We start from the raw sequence: 18,961 nt of genomic DNA, 5'->3' as shown, positions 1-18,961 counted from the left end.
AAAGGCCATGACAGACAAAAACCGAACTGGAGAAAACTTCCAGTCTCAGGACACCCCAGTTTTCTGTGTCTCAGTGATTTTGTGCTGTCTGCTTAGCAGGAACTTTCCAATTGGCAACAACACCAATTACAGCTTAAAATATTAACTCTGGCTCTTCCCAAAGCACCAACAGAAAAAGTAGCTTTCCACTATCATTCAGGATTTCAGGAGTTTGTCATTTCAGCCAAGAAAATAATTCTGACTTTAAAATCCCAGTAAGCTCGAATCAAATCTTGCACCAGCTGCAACAGAAGCAGATTTCAGTCCTACACGATAATCCTCATACCAGCGCTGCATTTTGTGCAACCATGGAGAAGGCAGCTAACCTGCTGTTACTCGCAGGAGAATCCGGTTTACTGTTCCCCCAGGAAGAAGAGCAGAGCCTGGCTGACCCACATCCCGCGCCGGCGGTCGCCCCGGTGTGCGGAGTGAACATGGGATGATGCGAGGGGAAAGCCATTACCATTTCCAGGTGGCACAGAGGAAGCCTGGCACAGAAATATGTGATACTCGGAGAGTTCCTGCTACCATGGAAGTGCCAAATCATTTACCTAATGCTTTGGCATTGGACCTTTCATATGGGAATAGCCCCTGTGTCTCTCCAAGCACTATCTGCAACTGGCCAAATCTCTCTCTTCCAGGGTAAACACACGCTGAGCCGGCCGCAGCTCCGCAGAGGTCCCCTTACATGATTGAAGTTGATGCATTTATTTTAACAGCGCAGACGTATTCTGACAGACCTGAGGGACACGGATCTACACACAGGGGAAAAAAGGGGAAAATACAGTGTTGCACATCGCAACACGAAGCATGCGACTCTCCTCTCACAGAAACCCCTCGTTCAAGCGCATCATTTGAAGGAAAGTTACAAAAATAAATGGTACGCTGACAAAAACCCAAACAATGATCTTCTTGGTTTTGTTCTTCAGTCCTCTCAAAGATCACTATCATCATTTATGACATGGAAAGCTAATTGTGAAAGTGTGAATAATATAATGTATCCATCCTAAGGCAAAACTTTTGTCACCTCTCTCTTATCTATACGTAGGTGATAGAGACATTAGAGGTATGTACATACATGCTCTGTATAGATACATATGTACATACGCACTGTAACTGCACCTCAGTATTTCCTCCTTCTGGATGCTGGATGCTCGATAAAATCAGAATGATTCATCTTGCTCACGGCCTTTCTATTTTATTTTATATTAGCATTTGTAACAAACATCCATCAACATTGACAAGTCCTGCTTTTCCACAAAACTGCTTTTTCTTTGGAAAATGCATTCCCACAAAAGAATCCTGGCCAGCCCCGGTACTGGCACTGTCAAGATGATCTGACAGGACATCTACCCCTAAACTGGATTTTAGCTAAACCTATATGAAGAGGTTATTCCTTGAAAAGCATCTAGGACTCGACAGCTCCTGATGAGAACAGCTGGAGCTACAGCAGGGCTGTAAGGAGTGGTGGAAGTCTGGGCTTTTCATTAACATAGCTGCGGGAAAATCCCCGCTCCGCCGAAGCCAGTGGCAAACCGGCAGGGCTTCACCCCGGAGCTGGAGGAGAGCTCTCTTGAAAATAGGGGCCCCGGGGACTGCATTAGGAGAAAAGTGACAAACACGCTTGACGTGCACACAAGACAGCCGGTAACCCGCTCACTCGGAAAGGGCAGCTGCACTGCCGGGGAGTTTTCCTGCACTGAGCTGTGAAGGCACAAAACCACCCACGGGCGAGCATCACCGCCGGCCGGGCAGAACTAGCCCATCCCTCCAAAGCCCCCAGGCGCGAGGGCACAGGGATGTCCGCCCCTGGGGACAGCTGCCCGCCAGCCACTGCCGTCCGCCCAGCTGTGCCCCGTGTCCACAGGGACCCCGAAGAGGTCATCTGCTGGCACTGGCACCCCAGGCGTTCCGCACACTCGCAGCTCAGGGTGTCACAGCAAAGCTGGGAAGTGCGTGGAGGACTGTAAGAGCGTGGGATGCTCCCACTGTCCTGCAGAGCTGAAGAGATTTGTCCCAGCAATGGAGGACCTCAGCCCACAGGCTCCATCACCCGTCTGGGCAGAGGTTGGTCCTTCCCTCCCCAGAAACACCGTCCTGCCTCAGCAGTGCTCATGGGAATGCATCACCCTCAAATGTCAGAACAGCACGGTTTGGGTGCTGAAATGGCTTTTTATTTCATTTTCATGAATTTAGATGTGCAGAACTTTCTCAGAAGCCCAGAGCAAACCTACACCATTTTAATGCTGCCATAGCTGAGAGCTGAACTGACCCACATTTATTCTTTTTTCCCTAGAATTTCATGAGGAATGTCAAAATATTCTCTTTTTCTCGCAAAGAGAAATCCTGTGCCAGCTGAGCTCCACTTGTTAATGTCCGAGATGACCGACTCAGCACCAATAACCCCACAGATGGAGGGTGGCCATCGGGAACACCCAAGGGTTTTAGTCTCACGCCATGGGGGAGTCAAACTCCTCCTCCAGACACACTCCAACACCAGCCACAGGTGACACCGTCACTACTTGTGTCAAACTACCACTATCCATGGGTGACACCGTCATTGTTGGTCTCAAAACACCACCATCCGTGGGTGACACCGACACTACTCGTGTCAAACCACCACCATCCTCAGGTGACACTGTCACTGCTGGTGTCAAACCACCACCATCCATGGGTGACACCGTCACTATTCATGTCAAACCACCACCATCCATGGGTGACACTGTCACTGTTGGTGTCAAACCAGCACCACCCATGGGTGACACCATCACTACTCGTGTCAAAACACCACCATCCATGGGTGACACCATTACTGCTGGTGTCAAACCACCACCATCCATGGGTGACACCATTACTGCTGGTGTCAAACCACCACCATCCATGGGTGATATCATCACTACTCGTGTCAAACCACCACCATCCATTGGTGACACCATCACTGTTGTGTCAAACCACCGCCATCCATGGGTGACACCGTCACTACTTGTGTCAAACCAGCACCATCCACCGGTGACACCATCACTACTCGTGTCAAACCACCACCATTCATGGGTGACACCGTCACTGTTGTGTCAAACCACCACCATCCTCAGGTGACACCGTCACTACTCATGTCAAACCACCACCATCCACCGGTGACACCGTCACTATTCATGTCAAACTACCACCATTCATGGGTGACACCGTCACTGCTGGTGTCAAACCACCACCATCCATGGGTGACACCATTACTGCTGGTGTCAAACCACCACCATCCATGGATGACACCGTCACTGTTGGTGTCAAACCAGGACCACCCATGGGTGACATCATCACTACCCGTGTCAAACCACCGCCATCCATGGGTGACACCATCACTGTTGTGTCAAACCACCACCATCCATGGGTGACACCATCACTACTCGTGTCAAACCACCACCATCCACGGGTGACACCGTCACTACTCGTGTCAAACCACCATCATCCATGAGTGACACCATCACTACTCGTGTCAAACCACCACCATCCTCAGGTGACACCGTCACTGTTGTGTCAAATCACCACCATCCACAGGTGACACCATCACTACTCGTGTCTAACTACTACCATCCATGGGTGACACTGTCACTGGTGGTGTCAAACCAACACCATCCACAGGCGACACCATCACTACTCATGTCAAACCAGCACCACCCATGGGTGACAAAATCACTGGTGGTGTCAAACTGCCAGCATGGATGGAGGCTGCTGCCACTTCAGCATATTCAGAATGCCCTGTGTAAGGTGCTCAGAAGGTAAATGCAGAGTGAAACAAAACAAAAGCCCCAGTGTTGTGGGAAATTATATCCAAGGACTCAGGAAAAAAGCTTTCAAAAAAAAAAATATGAACCCCCACCAAGCCATAGATTGCATTGGATATAGCACAGATGAAGCCATCACTGCAACGTAACTGGCAAAGTCCAGGTCAAACTCTATTTAACAGGATGATTTCAGTGTCCATGTGGTGAGGGAAAACCATCTCTTCCAAGGAGCTAACGAACCGATGGGACAAACAGCTTACCCCACTCTGCAACACCGGGAAAGGTTCCCTGAACCTAGAGGATGATCTGCATCAGCAGGAGAAATTCAAACCAGTACTTGCTGACCCTGCGAAACCTCATTCCCTTCAAAGGCTTCATCTCATTATAGTCACTGGACTTATACCCAGGAGTAGAGACAACTCCAGTGAGTAAGGACTGCTGAAGTGGGCCTAGATTAAACTCCAGCACTTCCTTGGGACTCTGGAGAGGGTTTCTTTCTCTTTAACCTCTGCATGGACTTGGGTGACTCCACCTGTTTCACCTGACTCCCTGCACTACGGAGAGTTTGTCTTCTGGTTTTTTATGGACTTTTCCACTGCCTCTTTCTGGCCACCGCGGACTCAGCAGCAGGGTCTGCACCCGCATCCCCCCGTGCTCCAGGCAGGCATCGCCCCTGCAGTGCAGTACAGCTTGGGGGTACGGCCAGTCCCCCTCTCCACTCGCTCAGCAGTCCCTCCGGATACCCCTTCCCCAGTCATCACTGCCTGGACTTACAGTTTGGCACTTTGGCATCACAAAGTTCAAGTTCCTACTGGCAGGTGACTTTTTTCTCTCCATAACCTCCTGCTTTTTTCCCCTCACAGTCTCTGTTTTTGATTGTTTCCCTTGCAGTTCAAATCCCCAAAGGCACCAGTCCTTTGCACATCACTTGCACGGGGCAGAAGACCCTAGGGAAGAGCTGGAGAGGACAATACTGATCCCCACTATGTACTGCCAGGCTCAGGTCCTTATCTGGGGCGAGAGGAGTTACAGGGACCTCAGCAGTGGTTAATTTCTGCACTGAACTCCATCACCCGCTGGCTGAAATGTGTATTTTACTCCCGCTGATGCCCTGGAGCAGACAATTCAAACACATCTGCAGGCTCCTTCACCTCCCACACTCTCACGCCAGCGACTGTCCATTGCCCCGTGGTCCCCGTCAGTGCTGTGACCCCTCGTTCAGCGAGTACTCCCCAACGGGGATGCTCAAACCCCTGGGCCAAAAGTGCCTAAACCTATCCAGGAAACTCCAAGGAGTAAGTCTGGAGTGGGAGGAGATCCCAATCCCAAGAGAGGAAAGAGCAGCGTCTCACCAGAGGTGTCCCGGACAAGCAGCACCCAGAGAGCACCCGCAAAGCCAGGACCCAGGTCCTCCGCCAGCACTGGTTGCCAGGAAGAGGGGCCCATGGGTGGCCAGAGCAGTCCCACATTTCAGCCCTCAAAGACAAGAAGAATAAAGATCCTCCATTGCCAGGGAAGCTACAATGAGATCTACTTTGCGTTTATGAAGACTTGCAATGCCATGGCCAGAAAGGGGGGTTTACACGCTCATGACTGACCCCGTGGCTGGCAGGGCTGTCCTTATAACCCCTCAAGGTGAGCCGCAGGCTTCAGCCAGGGCTTCAGCCCAGCCAGGACATCCCTGGTGCTCAGTGACAAGGTGAGAGGTCTCCACTGGCAGGACGGATGGAGGGCACGGGCAGGACAGGGGGACCAAGAGGGCAGAAGGGGCAGATGTTTGCCTCCACCGCAAGAAGACAGAACAGTAGGATGCCCCCAGACATGATTCCTGTGCCACATGAATACACCGCAGGTCACAAGGCAGAGCTCAGATGGGGACAGAGCTGTGGACATTGCACCTGACCACACTCAGCAGAGCTGGGTACCAGCCGTGGTTCTGGTGTTCAACGTTTAAAGAAGCAACGCTAAACCAAAGGCGAAAAACACTTCACAAGCCTTCCCAGCAATCTCCTGGAGCAGATGTCCTGGAAGCCGCATTGTCCTTCAACCACAAGAGATGACAGAAGATCCTGGCAGCACCTACTCAGCATTGTGCTCCCTTTTGAGGCTGCTGACCATCTGCCATACAGCCTCCAAGGCATTTATGCCCACAGCCTTGCAAGTCTCTGCCTAGCTGTGAGAGTAGCTTCTTGTTTCTGTCCCACTGGAAAAACATAGTTCTTGGGCCTGGTACAGAGGAAAGACACAAAATGCAGAAATACTGTCTGTATTATTAGTCCTCACTCATGTTTAGTCATGCTTGCTTTGCTTTTCCTGGTCTCTCTCCCCAAGACGTGTCACTGACACGGCAAGCTCGTGGCTGCATTTGTCAGTGCGCAGCACTTGGTCAGCTGTTCTCAAAGGCAGGCATCTCCGCAGCCACTGCAGCACTGGCACCGTCGGAAATGCACCCAGTAGCTTCAGCCGGCTGCGCAGGTCAGTGCTGCTTGGACGCCCAGAGGTCCCTAACCTGGGGCGTCCCTAACCTGGGGTGTCCCTGTGTGAAAACGTAGTGATTGTAACATCGAACGGTTTTATAAGGCATTGGATTGCACCCACCCCCGGTTTCTTTTCATTCCCATTAGCGTCTCTGCCCCTCTTGGAGGTTTATCCTCCCAGACAGAAGGCTGTGATCCAAACGCCTTTAAATATATCAAGTCTATGTTTAAAGGAAAGGCATTTTTCAAAGAGTTCAGTTACAAGGCACAAGCACCTACATCAACACACCAGATGTGGACAGCAATGTAGGGTTACGGTTGGTGAGAATGGAAACAAAACAACTCATAAGAGTGAAGGTCTCCTGCTATGCTGGTTTCAATTCCTCAAATGCCTCCACTGCTGAGAACACTCTATACCAGTGTATTTGAAATATGGTGTGTGCAGCTGTTTGGTGCAGGTATTCAAATCTGCCAAACCTCTTCTGCAGCAAGAAGGGGTGGGTGGGTAGCAGACGCTCACATCCTGTGCAGTGCTTTGTGAGGGTGTCCTGCTCGATTTGCTTCCGACAGCGTTTCCTGGCGGGGGCCAGGGCCAGGCCGACAGTATGCCGTAAGGCGCTCATTGCTGCCTGTAGCCTTTTGGTCTAACCAGCTGCATTCACACGAGGGAAGAAAACAAGCCAACTGGTCTAGCACAGCCTGTGTCCCTGCGAGGAAACTCTCTTATCCTCTATACCATCACGGCTGCACCTGAGCTGAGCTGCGGAGTGATGCCTGCCCTGTGCCACCTGCGTTAGCAGGCACTGGCTAAGAGGATGCCAGCTTGCACAGGCCAAAATCATGCCAGGGCAGTGCTAACCATAGCAGGATGGGCCAGCCGAAGTTTCTGCCTGTGCACCAACTGTCTCTAGTTTAGCAGCATAGATATAGTGATGGTGACACAATGGGTGTCCTGGACTTATGGGGCAACTACTGTATGCAAACAGATTTCAGCCTGGCTTGGCTGCTGCTCATGTGCGCAAACTGCCCCTATTAGCTGCCAGTATCAGAGATTTCTGCATGCTTCAGTGAGGGCATGAGCATATTTCTGCATCAGTCAGGCTGTGGGTCTTGGCTGGGCTAAGCTGCTAAAAGCATGTAAATGTCTAGAGCTGCAGAATCAGGTGGTTGGTAGAAGACTCAAAACTGCACATGAAGTTCCCCAACACAATACACAGCATTTGCTGCAAAGGTCGTCATTCCCATGTAGGAAAATGGTTTGTGTTTTGCATAAAGCAAGGAAGAGGTGTGAGAATGGAGATTCACACAATTCTTCCAACCCCTGCTCACAAATCCAGTGACAGCCAGTCACACCTCTCTGCGAGCCTCCTCTCCAGCCCCCAGGCCAGCCCTGACAGCGACTGCTGGCTGGAGCAGAGCACAAACAGCAGCTGCCCATGCCAAAGGCAAAGCTCGTGTACAGGCATGGCATGCTCAGACCGAGCAGACCGAGCCCTCCTGGACTGGCAAGCAGAGGGCTCTGCACGAGGTGTGATGGTGCTTCTCCACCGAGCTTGTCCCTACGGCAGCCGGCATTGCTCCCCACAGGCTCCCCTCGCCCCGGGGAGGTGAACATGGTGATAAGGGGGCAGCACACACAGCCTGCCTCTTACAGAGCACATAGGGCTTGTGGAAGCAGGAGTCCTGGGCTTTGTCTTGGCTTTGACGGAGAGATACCGCTCTCCTGCAGAGACACCAGCTCTCGAGAAGATTCCAGGTGAGAGCCACATCCCATGCCTCTGGCACATGTGCCTGCTTCAGGATCCCTTCCAGCTGGGACGGCACAAACATGCCAGAAGCACGGGTTTCAGTCCTTCTGCCGGCTCTCCCATACCTGCAGAGCTCTACAATGCGCAGGATGGAAACCAGGGCTGGGGGAGAGATGAGTGAAGGGAGAAGGAGGGGTGGGCTTTGCCTTCCCTGCTTTGGCCTTCCTCCCCCGTCCTTTTGCAGGATCCTGAGATCGTCCTCCAGAGCACTCACAGCCCAGCGATCTCCCTCATCCCCAAACGTGCCCTGCACACCATCTCTAGCCCGGGCTCCTGCGCGCCTGCCTGGGGATGCAGCTCCCTTTTGCCCTCCTCCCACAGCTCGCCAAGGATTATTTAATCCCACTTCAGAAAGCTTTGACTTCCAGACAAGGGGTGTGCAGCACTTCCCAAAAATGCAGACCCTGTCAGGTGTCCCATTACAGGACCATCACCAGCCACCGACTACCTGTAAGCAGTGGAGTGAAACCAGTCCCTGCACTGCTGCCGGCTGTAAGCACTGGACGGAGCATTCAGCCCGCTCTGACTTGGGGTCTTGCTGCCCACCCTTGGCTTCCTTAAAACACAGCCCGTTCACTAGACAGGCGGCTCAGCAAGATCATTCTGCACATCCCTGCCACCCACCTCCTCCCCTACAGCCTTCTCTCAAGCTGCGGGGCCAGGCAAACGTGCAGCCACAGAACTCGAAGGAGGCAATCTGCAAGCAAAGCGGCTGGAGGCTGCATCGGCTGACACTCTCTCTCTGCCTCGTTACAGAACAGCCTGCTTCTTGTGTCAGTCTCCAGTAGCATGTCCTTTAACCACAAGTGAAAGCAACCGATCCCCCACGAAGGCACATCTGCTCCAAGTCCATATTACAACAGGGAAAAAAATGACACCTTCAGCTATATAAACCAATAAAGACTGTCTGATTTGGTTTGCCCCTGTTGCTACCCAGCAAGCTCCCCACTGGGTTAAAGACTGGTGACATCTGCTAAAAAAATGTCAAGAGGGAGGAGAACAAAACCGGGTAATGAATCACACCGAGCGCTCAATGCAGCTGGAAGCCAGAGGGGCGAGTCCACCCCACTTCGCTGCCCGGCCAAGGGGAGCCAGGACCACTGGACGAGCACTGCGCAGCTCCTGGAGATGTACCAGGGAGGTACAGCAGCAGACACACACCTTCCAGGAGCTACTGAGAAATGGCACGGCATGGCAAAAGACATGACGTGTGCGGGGCTCGATACGGAGGCAGTCTCTCTCCGGCTCTCCTAAGTCAGGAAATGGTAAAGTTAACTCTGCCCCCTTGTGCATCTGCATCATGATACAGGCCATAATTAGATGACATGCTTCTCTTCTTCACATTAGAGGCTAGCATACATGATCCAGCTCTCCGTCACCTGCTGCGTGGAGCCTTGGGACGCTTCCATGGGCAGCTCGCACCCACCCGTGCAGAGAGACCTTGTGCTGAGCAGGATGGGGAGGGGTTATGGACACTCCCGGGGATCCCTTCAAACACACAAAGACATTGAAGTATCCGTTTATGCCTTTCCAAATCTGCAGCCCTGAAACTATTATACAAGCAGTTTAAATGGTCTGCTGAGGACAGCATTACTGTCCCGCTTACGGGCTCGAAAATCATGACTCATCCTGCCAAAACGAAGGGGGTTGTTTTAGAAATCAAGTGCTCTCTTCTAAATGTGAACTGGCAAAAGCTGGGGAATTTCTCAGCTCTGCTTCTGATCTTTCCAAGGAAACATTTAATTCTTTTCTCTATAATTTCAGGACCTTCTTGTTTCTTAGCCAAAGAGTCTTCTTCAGTTTAAACCAGAGATTCTTCTTAAACATAGGCACCCACCGGTGCTTTGGGACAGGGCTGTTACAGAGCCGTGTGGTTTCAACACAGACAGCTTTTCTCCTGACATGGCTGATAAAATACAAAATTCCTACTCTACCTGCTTTAATGCATATATTTATCTATGCACTTGTGGCCTTGATTTGGAAAAGAAAACCAGACGTACGATCGCAGAGTTAACTAACAATGGCATATTCAGCGAGTACCTGAACACAGGGAGTTTTATACTCCCACCATCGGACCAGTCCCCACGTCGCTGAAATTGGCCCCACAAACCTCTTGCAGTTTTCCCTCCAGTTTCAGTAAACGAAGCACTACTCTGCGACCTGACCAGGCATTTCCACCAGCGCATCCGCAGACACCCAGTGCTGTTTGCACAGCTCGGGCACCAGGCTCCTTGCCCAATTTTAGCTGGGTTTCCCCAGGCGTTCGGTTAATGCCACTATGGCTTCTGTGCACCCACCCGCCCCTCCCTCCACCCCTGTGGGACCAGGCAGCAGGGGACAGCGCGGGCAGCGGGGGGCACAGGGATGCAGACCCGCACTGGCTGCAGGGTGGCGCTGGACCTGCACGGGCACTGCAGGAGCTGGGACAATGGGTGCTCCACGGCAAGGGGCAGGAGCCTGACCTGCTGCTGGGCAGGATGGCAGCACCCCCACCAAGAGCAAACGGGACCCCCAGCCCCCAGTGCTGCTGCAGGGCAGGCAGCCACCCCTCCTCCAGATGCTCTCCGCAGCCACAACCACAGCATCACTGGTGTCCCCTCACTACCACACGCACATCCTCAGTCTTGGCCTCAACTCACCTCTTACTAAAGCTTACGAAGCTCTTACTAAACGGAAGGGATGCTCTAGATTAAAGGCACTTTTGTAAGACACCAACGCAGAATTTCTCCTTTTACCTTCTACTCTATCCTCAATGCCCTTCTCTCCAAAGCAGTGTTTTCATTAGGAAAGTGCCCAGGACACAGAATGAAACAGGACCATAAACCCTGCAGCAGATCTGAGGAGCACCGGCAATGCCCAAACCCAACCAGACCATGCTCGTTTCCACGCCCTGGGCTGATAAAAGCCCCCAGCGCTGGGGGGACCTGCAGAGACGCAGCATCACAGACAGCTCTGCTGTTAATTGTCTGTCTCTTTCTGGATGGGGACGCTTCTCCGACATTTTATATTTCAGTCAACATAATGGTGACTCTTCCCCTTTTCACTGGCAGGAGGGAAATGTTCCCCGGTCAGGAGGAGGGACTGGTTAAAAACTGTGACACACCCCCAGTGCCTTCTGAAACACCCAGACAAGCCCCTGCTCCTGGAAGAGGTCCTGCCTCTGGCCACCGGCTCACGCCGAAGATCCCCGGGTGGGCTGTGACCTTGGGAAAGGCCTGCCGAAGCGGGACCAAATCCCACCGCGGCTGACGGCGATGGGGAGTATCCGCAGCTCCATTACATCGCATGCACGCAGCGTCCGCCCCGGCCCACCCCTCCTGGCCACGCGTCGGCATGCACCCCCCACCAGAAAACAGCTCCCACTACCTTCGTCCCGCTTGCGCTTGTTGCTCTCAGTGCCGGGGGAGGCGATTCCCAGGATCCCGCTGATGGAGTAGGACGAGCCGGCAGAGTCGGTGCTGACGGAGGACACCTGGGTCACAGACCCCGTGGAGGCTGCAAGGCAAGGCCAGGCGGTCAGCGGGCAAGACAACGCGAGTGCCAGCCTACCCAAAAGCCGCCAGCCCCCATGGCGTGACCGAGGCGGGCTGGGGCTCTGCCAGCCACCGCAGCCCCTCCAGCTGGGGAAGGACCCCAGCCCAGCCCAGCGGCGTGCCGCAGCAGCCCTAGGCAGGGGCAGGAGTGGAGGCACAGTCACCCCTCGCCTCCGTCCCGAGGGGCTGGGGCTGCGGGATGGGGGATGCTCTTCCTCCAGTGGTCGGTTGCTCTCTCCTGAGCGAGGCAGGGTGGGAAGGCGCATTGCTCAGCCCAGCGGACTCTGTCAGGCAACACACCAGCCCACGTCCTCAGCACGGTGGACGGAGCTGGCTAGGAGCACAGCCACGCAGAGAGAGGAGCCTCCGCAAATAGGCTCCCCAGCGAGGTCCCGGGGCAGGCACCTCGTGGGAGTGGAGCAGGCTGCACTCGCTGCACTGGTTTTCTGCCTGGCCCAAGCCACCAGCCTCCAGCCAGTGAAGACCCCTTGGCAGCTGGGGTTACCCAGGGACCCAGGCACGGCCAGCTGCGGGCCACACGGCTGAAAGGGCCTGAAGGTCCCCAAAATATGAATTAAATCCACTTTGCTTTGGCAGAGCCCTCAGGAAAGGGTGCTGGCTGTGTCCAGCCGAGGGGGGTCATTCATCACAGCTGACACAAGCCTGGAGATGCCAGCCAGGGCTGCAGACACCGTGTCCATGCGATGCTGTGGGAGTCTGAGGCTGTACGGAAGCAGGCAGAGGAGGGAGCACCTCTGCTCACAGGCTGAGCCTGCACTGGCACATCCCCGCATCCCAGAAAGCACCCTGCAGCCCCCAAGCACCGGGGGGTCCTCTGCAGGACCACAATGAAGACCCCCAGCCACAGCTCAGATGGAGCAAACGGGCATTGGGAATCCCTGCTGTCTCTACCAACCTCAAGCCCTGAGAAACAAGATTTCTCTTCTCTGCTCTTGTTTTCCTCAAGGAGAGACACCCCTTAAGCCACCGTAGCAAACTGAGGGACGCTTTTCCTCCTCTGAGACTGTTTTGGCATTTCCCGGAGAGAAAGGCTCAGGACATGGGGCTGTGGCGTGAGTTCTTTGCCAAGCCCGCAGAGTTCAGGCAGCTCTGCGCCCACGCTCTGTGTCTCATGGTGCCAGCCCACCCTCGCCAAGGGGGGTCAGCACGCATCTCCCCATTTCACAAGTGAGAGTGAAGGCAGAGAGGAACCGCAGCCCCCACCCCACCTCGCTTCTGCCTACAGAGCAAGGGCTTACCGGTGCTCCAGCGGCTTTCACAGAACAAGGACAAAAAGAAAGGAGCCCTGAGCCCTGACTGAGCCCCTCCATCCCTGCTGCAGCACAGCAGAGCGGGCAGCCCCTTGTGAAGGGCTGAGGATGCCTCAGCAGCCAGGACACCCCTCCTAGGGACCCCCTCTGCCAGCATCGCCTGCCGCAGGGCACAGCATCGCTGGTCTGTAGCTGAATTAAAGTTTCAGAAAGTTTTGCTGCCTCTTCACTCAAGACTGCAAGTGCACAAAGAATTATGGAAGGGATGGTTGATAGATGAAAAAAACACATTCAAAACTACTTACTGACTAATGATGCAGAAAATGTTATGAATAAGTATCCCTTTCTTGATTTATTACTTTAATTATCTGACATTCTATAGACACCCATTAGTGGGGTTTTTTTGGTTTAGATTTCAATTTTCTGTCTCATGGTGAAAGCTATTTATCATAATAATCAGTAAAATTCAAAACCTTTTAGCAGTATTTATAAAATTCATTTACTATGTTCAGCCCTTGGAGAATGACAAAGAAGGCGCATTAGCACGTGTGCTGAAGTGTTTTATGCAGGATTATCTGTCCATAAGAATGATTAAAAGTTCTTTAGAATATTTGTAATCCATTATGCTATTTTTTTTAATATTAAAAAAAAAGTTTTCCTTACCTATGCTGTGACTGGAGGCTGGGACCTGCTGATTGGGTGGCTGCTGCACCTTCGTCCGTATAATCCTGAATGTAGTTGAAAAGAAATGACTACTTAGCATTAAGCATGCAATTGCAGGGGCATCAGATACTATTTTTCAGTTCAGGACACCTACATCAATACAAAAATGCTTTTCTGCGTATTATCCCCTTGTCATCCACTGAAAGACCAAAGTTTGACGGTGGACCCAGAGCCATCGTTTTGCCTCCAGCCCCTGCCATTAGGGACATTTGGGTGACAGACTCCTACACGCTCCTCAGGATGCTGCAGAGTTTGGTGCTTCAGTGCCTTTGCGGACCTAGTCCTCACCGCCCAGGAAAGAGATATCCATTACTATTTGGGCACCCGTTGGATCCATCACCCCTTCTCAGGGAGCTGGACACTTCTGGGCCCAGACATCCCAGCAGGCTGTGATCTGCACCCTTGGGTGCTGGGACACACTCGCAAGGCTGTCCCTAGACCGCCCTGGGTACAGTACTCACACAGCTGAAGAACTTGGATACTTCGGAAAAGGACCCACATAGCCAAATTAATATTAAAATAAAAATGTGTTGGATTAAATGCTAATCTTAAAAGCTGAATAACTACATTGTCATCGCTGAGGACAGCCTCTGCTCTGATTTATAATGATGTCAATCAGGAAAAATTCAGAGATGCAGAAAAACTGGAAGGCATGTGTTGTGTTGCAGGACAGAGGGCAGCTGCTAAAAAGAGCTGGGGAGGTGCTCTACCAAGTGCTCACCTGCCAATGCACTGTGCAAAAAGAAAAGACGGGGTCCGAAACGCCTCTGACAGTTCTGCCACTGACTGCAGCGGAATTGGAAAGGGCTTGAAGGAGGCACGGTGCTCACTCACCACACATCTCCCTGCCTGATGCACTCTTTACGCGGCGGTAATGCTGCGATAAGCGCTTCTCCTCTCTTCACCTAACAAACTCTTCTCCCATTTCTGCCTGCCATGAATTTGGAAGAGGGGAGAGGAGGGGAGGCATGAGACGGAGCTGGCGTGGGGATGCATTCAGAGGAACAAAGAGCAGCTCCCTGCTTGAAGGTCACCCCATGAGCCTGTACAGGAACCACCACTGGTGACGCCTGGTGCCATCCCAGAAGTGGACACGCTGCCGTCCCCTTCCCCTCCCGTCCCTCTGCAGAGTCTGGTGGAGCCTGGCGGGGGCTAGGTCTGTTAGTAAGCCAGCCTTCAGCTGCCAGCCCCAGCACAAAGCTGCTGGGTGTTAGACATCTTCTGCAACTGGGTCCCTGGCAGCAAATTCCCCTGCCAGGGGCCGGAGAGCCAACCTGGAGTGGGTGTCAGAGGGACCTGTGCAAGCAGCTTCAGCGGGGGACTGTGCAGCCGAAGACCTGGGACCCTGCGTGAGCAAGAGTGGAAATAACCCCCTGCACAAGGCCTCCTCGCCATCATGGCGAGGGAAGGGCGTCCGAAGCCTTCTGACACATAAACGTCTTCATCTCCAGAGGGATGGAGGACTGGAGCACTTCGAAGCAGCTGGGCAGCTCTCCGCTTATTTCAGCAAAACTAATCGCAATGATTAATTAAGCCTTAATCACACAGAGTTGCTCCTGCTGCGGAAGAGTGGCCTATTATTAATATTAATTAATGTTATTAATTAATAATAATAGTTATTATTCACTCATATATGGGGGCAGCAGCTCAAATTCATCTGCTAAAAGGCAGCCTCGTCAGTGGGGATGTGCCAAGTGCAGTCCATCCCAGCAGCTCCGCTGCTCTCCAAGGGCAGCGACAGCTCCCCTGAAGGAAACAGCACGGCCCCCAGGGATCCCCTCTCTCCCCTCTCCCCCGCGGAGGCAGGGATGGGGGGAGCAGCGCAGCGGCTCCGTCCTCCCTGTGCACAAATGCCAACTGCTCGGCTTCGCCCTCCCTGCAGCAGGACGGGAACCACACTGTGCGATTTCGGATGGGTTCAGGTCTGCGGCAACAGGGCCGCCCCTGATTTGCACCTCAGCGGTGCATAAGGGCATCATGAGCAGCGGTCTGCATCCTTGGTGTGTAACATCCCTACCAGCAAAGCCTTGAAGTATATGCTTAATTTTAAATATGAAGATAAAACCCACAGACTGCAACATGGAACTAGGAGGAGTTAGCATTAAAGCCAAGTGTTTTGATGTGAATTCCAGGTTTCTTGTCATGATAGTTTGATCTGGGTTTTCAGGATGTGCTGCTAGGTTGGCAAAAACAATTCTCTGGGTAAACAGACTCACTCAGAAAGACTGTGTGCATTTCTAAAAAGGGATTTCACATGTTTAAGAAAAGGAAAAGATCTCAGCCACAGTCACAAGCAGATGAGAAAGAATAACAATTCTGGTCAAAAAACTTGGTGGCAGATCATGAAATGGGTTTCTGATGCAATGGCAGTGGGTGTGTGGACATTATCAGTGTGGAAACACGCAAGGACACAGCAAGAGGTAGAATATGGAAACCGGCTCAAAACATGACTGGAAGCTACGTAATCTCTCTTTATCCTAGAGCTATGACTGCCTTTTCGGTAGTTTTTTGGAGGATGCTTGAAGCCCTACTACACAAACAGAGGACTGCTCACAGCAGCAATGCTTCTCACATGGCAGGGCTCCAGTTGACTTTTATGGAAGCAGAGCTCACCCTTAGTTATTTGAGGTCAGTCAGAGTGATATTTTCCTTCAGTTTTCCTGGTGTCTATATTATTTCTCAAATCCTTTTAAAAACTGAAAATGCCATGTCCATAGTCCAAATTGTGCTCTGGAGCCTCAGTGAGTCAGGAGCTCCCAGGCAGCAGCAAAGGCTGCACATGAACTGACCCATTTTTGCTCTTAAACACGCGAATGCGTGACTCAATGTTCAGTTCGGCAAGGCAGAGACACCACTCTCCGCCAACGCTGGGGAAGCCACTCCAGCTACTCAAGCAGCAAGTCCATGAATGCAAATCAGGTTGGGATAGACAATAAAAGAATATTGCATCAATTTATTTCACGTCCATGGACACAGATGGGACTTTATAGCTAGCTGCATTCAAAGAATTTGCATGCAATCGCACAAGTGAAAACCACCTCACCAGTGTGGTGAGGTCGAAGCCCAGCACAGAGCGTACTCCTGAGCGAAAATGAAAGGACTCTGCTTGCCAGCGGTGTGGGTGTGCATGAGGCTGCCCAAGCGCTCTGCCTTCCAAGTATTAATCCCTTATTATCGGTCTGGCAGGGCTGGAGACATAACAGAGTACTTCACTGGGGTTTTTTAACACCAGCTTTAGACCTCCTTCGACTCAGAAGGAAGCAGGTGAGTACAGTAGGTGTAACTGCGATAGCAGTAGGTTAGCATAGCTCCAGACCGCTCTGAAAGCCCAGTCCTGCCCGGCAACATTGGGGCAGAACTCCCAAACGTGGGACTGAGGCTCCAAATGAGATTCTCCTGCATTTTTACAAAAGCAATTCCAGGCCAGTTAAGTGCGTCCACGTAACAAGCAGACGGCTGAGGCACTCAACAGCTACCTACCAAATTCTCCCAGTGATATTCATGCTGACGGTTGCAGGCAGCAGCCAGCACGGTTCTGGGCCAACTTTGGCAAGACGGAGCAGGCGTCAAGAGGACAGAAGTGGTACCTTAGACCCGTGCCTTGGGTCCCCTCCTCCAGGCACCTGGGACCTCCCTTTTCCCAGATAGCTGCTGCCCCACTCAACAGCCATCTGAGCTTTCCCCGGGGGAAGCAGGTCCCACTGAGCCCCCACCCCGTCGAGCAGAACTGAGGCCTCATTCAGAGTAAACACACAGGATCATTACCAGCAAGGATTGCAACTCATGGATTGGAGAAAGGATGGGAAAGAAGCAAAGGCCAGCAGCAGAACCTGCCCACTCCTAGGAAATGCTCATCATCTGTGATGCTTTGGCTGCCAAGCTGAGCCCACAGCTGCTCCCAGCCCCAAACACATCATGGAAACACATGCAAGCTGCATTTCTTGCGAGCAACCCAAAACACCCAGTCCTACTGACAAACAAGGATTCAGTGACAGCGCTTCCGAGAAGCGTACCCCGCCAGGACCAGACAGATCTTTACCTGTTAATTGAACTGACGCTGGGCACAGTGTCGTTGTCACACACTCGCTCAGCAAGGAGTCTATCCCTGATCTCCCAGGCAAACATGGTGGGATTTTGGCGTTTGTACTCTGCAATTTTTTCAACGACTTTGGGTGTGGCGACCTTTGGTTTTGATCCTCCAATCACTCCAGGCTTAATACTCCCGGTTTCGTAATACCTGGGACAACATCCAAAACAAAACTTTAGTTATCACAAGTAGACAGAGAACATGCTTTGAGATTTATAGAGAACGTAATTTCAAGGTAACCAAACCCCAGCAAATCCTGAGATACATCTTCACTTTCACATACACATTTTCTGCCTATGTAGTGCTTTATCACCTAATAGATTAACTTATAGTAATTGGAATTGGGCCTTGGGATACAGTACATATTTTTCTGTAATAACAAGACAAAAGAAACAACGCAAGATTAAAGGGCATGCCGGGATCCAAAATTAACTGAAAATGTGTGTTATTAATCAGCGGTACTGGCAATAATAGAAACAAATCACACCAAAGACCACTTTTTTCGGTGGACTCTTTTGTAGTAAATTACTGTTTCTACAGAAATTCTCTGTTATTAATATCTACGGCTTGTTATCATTTCACAGTGAAATGAAGGCTAGGTATTGTATTTTATTTGCACCTCCGGAATAAATATGTCGGCATCTCTTTTTCCCATTTTATGGCTTTAATATGCATACGATGGTTTTAATAGTTAATATTTTTCAAAATGTATTCTTTTTAACATTATGGTTTTAGTACTTTCAATCATGAATTTCAAGGAGAAGGGAGCTGTCCATGCTCTGGAGGGGTCCAGCTGATGCGGGGGTTGGTTTCTGTGACCAGTCCTGTGGCCCTTCCTCAGGTACAGCGTCTTTACCCACACCAGCAGCTCTGCTGATGCCTCGGCGGGAAAGGGGGAAGACTGGATCCCTAATCGACAGAAATCTGCCAGATTTCTTCACATGTAAATCACGCAAGAGCAACTGCTTTTGGTAGCATCACAACAATACATCGCAGCTGAGATCCTCGGCCCCACAAGTCTCCCCTTTTAATAAACAAAGCCTTGAATGTGCTGCTAAGAGCAGAAGTCATCTCTTATCCATTGAGGGCCAGAACGGAGACCAAGAATGAGATCGTGCTCCTCTGTGCTGCGCTGTCAGGGAGCGCAACGCACGAGGCTCTCTTCTGGCCATGCACTTCTTCGTATCTTGTGAATTTTCTCATGTCCAGATGAAAAATAAACCCCATACCTAGCTGCAACAACT

At 51.8% G+C, this 18,961-nt stretch overlaps 1 protein-coding gene across 1 annotated transcript in view; it reads right to left on the bottom strand.

The window, feature by feature from the left end:
- PAX5 (paired box 5) overlaps positions 1-18,961 on the bottom strand; it is a 137,778-nt gene that overhangs the window by 106,574 nt on the left and 12,243 nt on the right. The window contains exons 3-5 of the mRNA XM_075137850.1: positions 17,670-17,867; positions 13,571-13,635; positions 11,470-11,598 (exon numbers count right to left, since the gene is read on the bottom strand). Coding sequence (XP_074993951.1) covers positions 11,470-11,598; positions 13,571-13,635; positions 17,670-17,867 — 392 coding nt within the window. The remainder of the gene's footprint in view (positions 1-11,469; positions 11,599-13,570; positions 13,636-17,669; positions 17,868-18,961) is intronic.

Source organism: Calonectris borealis, chromosome Z (genome assembly GCF_964195595.1).
Source record: "Calonectris borealis chromosome Z, bCalBor7.hap1.2, whole genome shotgun sequence".
Taxonomy (NCBI): domain Eukaryota; kingdom Metazoa; phylum Chordata; class Aves; order Procellariiformes; family Procellariidae; genus Calonectris; species Calonectris borealis.
The sequence above is the reverse complement of the archived record's forward strand: the minus strand, read 5'-3'. Positions and strand labels throughout refer to the sequence as shown.